The sequence below is a fragment of the Triticum urartu genome, chromosome 7A (genome assembly GCF_056163025.1).
Source record: "Triticum urartu cultivar PI428250 chromosome 7A, HENAU_Tu73, whole genome shotgun sequence".
In the NCBI taxonomy this organism is placed as follows: Eukaryota; Viridiplantae; Streptophyta; class Magnoliopsida; order Poales; family Poaceae; genus Triticum; species Triticum urartu.
Genome location: NC_141879.1, coordinates 451451139 through 451455903, shown reverse-complemented (window position 1 = coordinate 451455903; position 4765 = coordinate 451451139). Strand labels below are relative to the sequence as shown.

At 44.3% G+C, this 4765-nt stretch overlaps 1 protein-coding gene across 1 annotated transcript; it reads left to right on the top strand.

Moving 5' to 3' along the window:
• The first annotated feature begins 782 nt into the window (after nt 1-782).
• LOC147959909 (large ribosomal subunit protein eL8y-like) lies at nt 783-3272 on the top strand. The gene is made up of 5 exons (XM_087533029.1): nt 783-804; nt 1820-1887; nt 1980-2181; nt 2998-3057; nt 3268-3272. Exons 1-5 carry the CDS (start codon nt 783-785, stop codon nt 3270-3272), a joined length of 357 nt encoding a protein of 118 aa, XP_087389155.1.
• Nucleotides 3273-4765: the final 1493 nt, after the last annotated feature.

The following is a 4765-nucleotide window of genomic DNA, read 5'->3' as shown; positions in this document are numbered from 1 at the left end:
ATCCCGTCCGCCACCAACCTCGCCGCCGGCCTCACCCTTCCCCCTCATCATCTCCCGCTCCCGCGCGCTCAAGCAGCTCGCAGCCAACATGTCGGCCGTCACGGCCATGCTCAGGGCGTCGCGGCCTCCTTCCCGCTCGCCGCCATCCTCTTCACCTCCAAGTCCTACAAGGCGGCGCGCGCGTGGTGGTGGTGGTCCGCTCATTGCCTCCCCTTCCTCCCAGAACACGCGCCGCCTCCTCCTTCTCCCCGATGTAGATCGACACGCCGCTCTCTCACCTCGCCGGCGTCGCCCCGTCCTCCCCCAGCCCCGGCCATCCTCCCTTCCGCCACCCCCGCCTGCTCCGCCTACTCCACAGCCACCTTCTCCCAGATCTCCCTCTCCCCGACCACTCGACGCCTCCCCTTCCTTATCGAGAACACGCGTCGCTGCCTCCTTCTCCCCCAACAGCAGCAGCAACCCGCTGCTCACCAACTTCGTCTTCCCGGTGCTGTTGTGCGAGTCCGGTGGAGGAGGGGAGGAGCAAGGCGGTGCTGCTGGCGCCGGGGCCCCGATGGTGCTCGTCCTCGTCCATGCCAAGCTGGCCGTATCCTCCGTCTTCACCCTCGGTGGCCCCGGTACGTGCCGTCCGCAATTCTTGGTTATCTGAACCTACTGGATGCCTGATTTCTGGGGATCGATCGATTTCAGCCGCTGCCAGGGACGTGGTGAGGTACGGTGGAGGTTCATGCTCTGCAGTGCCGTGGAGAGGCACCACACTGACCTGCTCGTCATCGGCAACCATGGCTACGGTGCCATCAAGAGGTAGTTGATGAGATTTATTTATCTCCAGTCCAGTCCGTGATGCAGAGCTGTGCTCATGGAATTTGTCTGAACCTGGACACTTTAGTTGACGTGTTAGGGTTTTGTTATTCTCTTGCGGGAAAAGCTTGTGTACATAGTTGTCTCCGACTTGTATGGGTGCTCTCCCATGTTTTGATGCTCAGTTAGCTCGATGAGCTTCGTATGCTAGTAGTGACTAAATGCTGAAATTGTTTGTGATAGTTGTGCGGGCAGTTGTGGTGGGCAAGCTCTGTCTAGTTATATTGAGCACAAGAGGAAATAGTTACATTTAGTTATTTTGTTGTTTGCTGTCTTGACATTCTGTAAAAGGAAGTGTTGAAGGAAAGTTTTTTAGTTGTGTCTCTCATCTGTAATGGATCTATTGCATATGAATTCTTGTCTGGGTGGTATAAGTTTGCAATGCATTCAATGGTATTAACTGGGTTCTGTGTAGAGTTGTCCATACACAGAATGAGTTATATGGAGTAGTGTCAGATGTTTTTGTTTCTCTTGACCATCTTGTTGATGTTATCTTCATCACTACAATGTGGACAACAGGGTGTGAACATACTTCTATTATTGTTTTGTTTGCTTGTTTCTGTATGAGATATGCTACTTGTGAGGGGCTGTACCTAGATTAGAATAGTATTTTTTTTCTAATTAATCCACTGTAGTAGCTTGGTAACTGAATACCTTGTATGTTTCACACACAAAACAATCATTTTTTAGACTCGTGTGGAGAAACAAGTAGCACTTGTAGTGGACAACTAGATGTTCTGCAAATCTTCTTGTTCCGGTAATGTTTCAGTATCTGTTAATAGAATAACATTAGTAGTGCTTTGATTTAGTTCTCATCAAAATCAACAGCCCTCTCTTGTGTTCCTTTTATGAGTATTGTTCCTTCAAGGATATGCCAGAATGACATATGTGTTCAATCTTCAATGTGAACAATTGGTGTTTTCCTCTTAGTTTTGGACCCTAAATATTTGTCTTGAAGCTCCACTGCCACATCCTGTTCCTGGTACAGCAAGTACCAGTAGTGCTCTGAATATAAGTGTTTCATGTGTAATTAATAAATGGCAGAAATAACACCTGCTTGGAATCTCCCGGTCCTGGCGCGTGTGATCTGACTGGGTTGCGTTGGTGTGTGGTAGCAGGACAAGGTGGTGAACCCGCTGTTCGAGAAGAGGCCGAAGCAGTTCGGCATCGGTGGCGCCCTGCCGCCCAAGAAGGACCTCCACATGTTCGTCAAGTGGCCCAAGGTCATGCGCATCCAGCGCCAGTGCTGCATCCTCAAGCAGCGCCTCAAGGTGCCCCCAGTGCTCCACCAGTTCACCCGCACCCTCGACAAGAACCTCGGTATATATGAAACTTGCCTGTTCATTCGTCGCTGGACTCGGATCCACAATGCCTGAGGTCGTTTAGTTGTTGTGATGTATTATTTTGACTTGTGTGTATGCAATAGCTAAGTGAGCGAGTATTAACTTGGCCAAGATAATGAAAAGAGTTGATGGATGTGCTTTAAGATTCCTGCTGGTAGATACATTGGGAGCCTCTTCTTGCATGGCCCCTCTTATTGCCTCTTCTTGCGTCGACCTCCTCCTAGCCATTTTGCTGCTAGTGTCCATTTAGTAGTTTTTTTACTATGTTTTGGCCTAGTTTTGTTCACGTGTATAATAAGCATCCTGAATGCTCATTTAGCAGTGTATTAATAACACTGCTAGTTTTCTTCATGTGTATTCAGATTAATACATTGTGTTATTAAACTGCACAATGCTCATCCTGTTGGCTACTTGTCGATGTTCTCCGCATAACTATAGGCTGCCATGTCTTTTCCACTTTCCTTTTCGCTTTCTGTAATGCTAACTTGACGGTAACCCTATAGTTTGTTGGCTGTTGCAACCCAGCACCGGAACTTCCATTTTAACGCATGTACTAGTGTGCTAAAACTTGCAAAAGACACAAATCTTGAGCTTTCTTTATCGGCTTGTTGTTGCTGCTCCTTGTGTACAATGATTGATGTTGCTCTAGTTAGTGTTGTAGAGGAAGAAAGAGGATGCATTTATATTACTTGCTTCTATTGCTTATATAGACATGTATGTATGTTTACTTCATTTCTTCCTTGTCTCTGTGATCCCCTCCTAATGAATTTGTTTGTTCGATTTGGATTAGCAGTCTCGTCCCTGGACCAGATGTTCAAGTACAGCCCCGTCCACCGCATTGACCTGGAGTCAGGTATGTACTCGTCTTGTTGAACAAATCGGACAGATGCTTCATGGCCTAATGCTTGATGCTAAGCATCAATACATGGATCTGTAGCGGTCCAGATGAAGAGCATGATTTGATTTGTTTGGGTTTGAATTGATCGTGTGCGTGCGTGTGTGTGTGTCTACAGGGGAGCATGCTTAAGTTACTACTGTACTGTTCTTTTATGTCCTGCTACAGTTTGACACTATTAATTAGGCTTGTTGGACATGTCATGGTACAAGCCTTTGTCTTTTTTAGCATCAACAAATGTTTATCTACTGTAAAGTACTATCAATTAGGATACAGCAGTAACTGTTTGGAGAAATGACTCCAAACAGAATTGCATAATTACCAATGATACATTTTTTTCTAATTTTTGCATGAGAGCAAATTGGTGTAGCTAGCTGGACTATGTGGCCATGAATCAGGAAGTGGCATATTCAGATTTACTAATAGAAAAAATGTATTAAAAACTTTAAATTTGTCTGTTAGAGATAGCAGTATCAATTGTACCTGTTAAACAAGCATCAATTCTTCCTGGAATGTTTGTCTATCAGCTAGTATGATTGTACCTGTTAAACAAGCATAATTAACATCTTTCTCAGGGTGCTAGAGTCACATACTCTTGGGTTCCATGTTAAAACAAACTAATGGCTATATATCTTAGTAATATTAAACAAATCTATATGGTTGTTGATGATATATCTTAGTAATTTTAGTTTTGCCTTCATGTGATGATGCAGGTGCCCAGTTTGTGCTCGCTACCGAAGGAGCTCCATGTTGAAGAAGATTGAAGACACTTGTAGAGCTGTAGGGTTAACACCAGGACACTGTATCACATGTAGAGCTTGTAGAGCTTGTATATGTTAGAGCTTATTATGTGTAGAGCTTGTAAAGTATATGTTATTTGTACAATAGGAGCTCTGTACTGAATCTGGCTGATAATATTTGGAGTATTATGTGTGTGTTTTGTTTGTACCAATTTAAATACTAGTTATTTATTTACTGTTAAATTGAAATATGAAGAATATGAACTTGCTAGCTGGGACCCACATACCTGAACCTGACATCTGGGACCCATTTGACTAGTGGACCTTTTTTATATTACAAAAAAACTAAAACTTTCTAGCGGAAAAGGCCACGGCCCAAAAATGAGAAGGCTTAATTATTGGGCTTGGCCCATCTACCTAGCCAAAATTAATATGAGAAAAAACACTAATAGGCTGAATTAATGGGCTAGGCCCATGTAGAAAACCGAATTGGACCGGGCTGAATCTTGTGCCATGTCAGATTGCCACGCTGGATGCCTACGTAGCCTGGGGAGGTTGCTAGTGACCAAATCGCCACAGTAGGCGTATTTTGGTCATAAACGTCTTCGACCATTCCAGAAGAAAGGTCGCTATAGTCAGTTTATGACGGCCAACTTTTGACCTTATGTTTTTGGTCACAGAAATGTCACAAATGGAAATTTGTGACCATTCAGTGACCAATAGTGGTGGTCACAAGTTGACATATTTCTTGTAGTGGATGCTACTTTCCAAAGGTTTTTGATGCTGCATGTGAAACTTGGTGCTGTTGTGTAATGGCGTAACTGAGTGCCGAAGCTATGTGATGTAATTCGATTATGAAATCCTCGTTGTTGTTATACGGATATGAAATATCTGGTGTGTTTTTAAGAAATATCAATTTGATTAGT

Coding starts and splice junctions, on each gene's coding strand:
- LOC147959909 (XM_087533029.1), top strand. CDS start 783: ATGGCTACGGTGCCATCAAGAG. Junction 805..1,819: donor GGCTACGGTGCCATCAAGAG/GTAGTTGATGAG, acceptor TTTGTCTTGAAG/CTCCACTGCCACATCCTGTT. Junction 1,888..1,979: donor TGAATATAAGTGTTTCATGT/GTAATTAATAAA, acceptor GTGTGGTAGCAG/GACAAGGTGGTGAACCCGCT.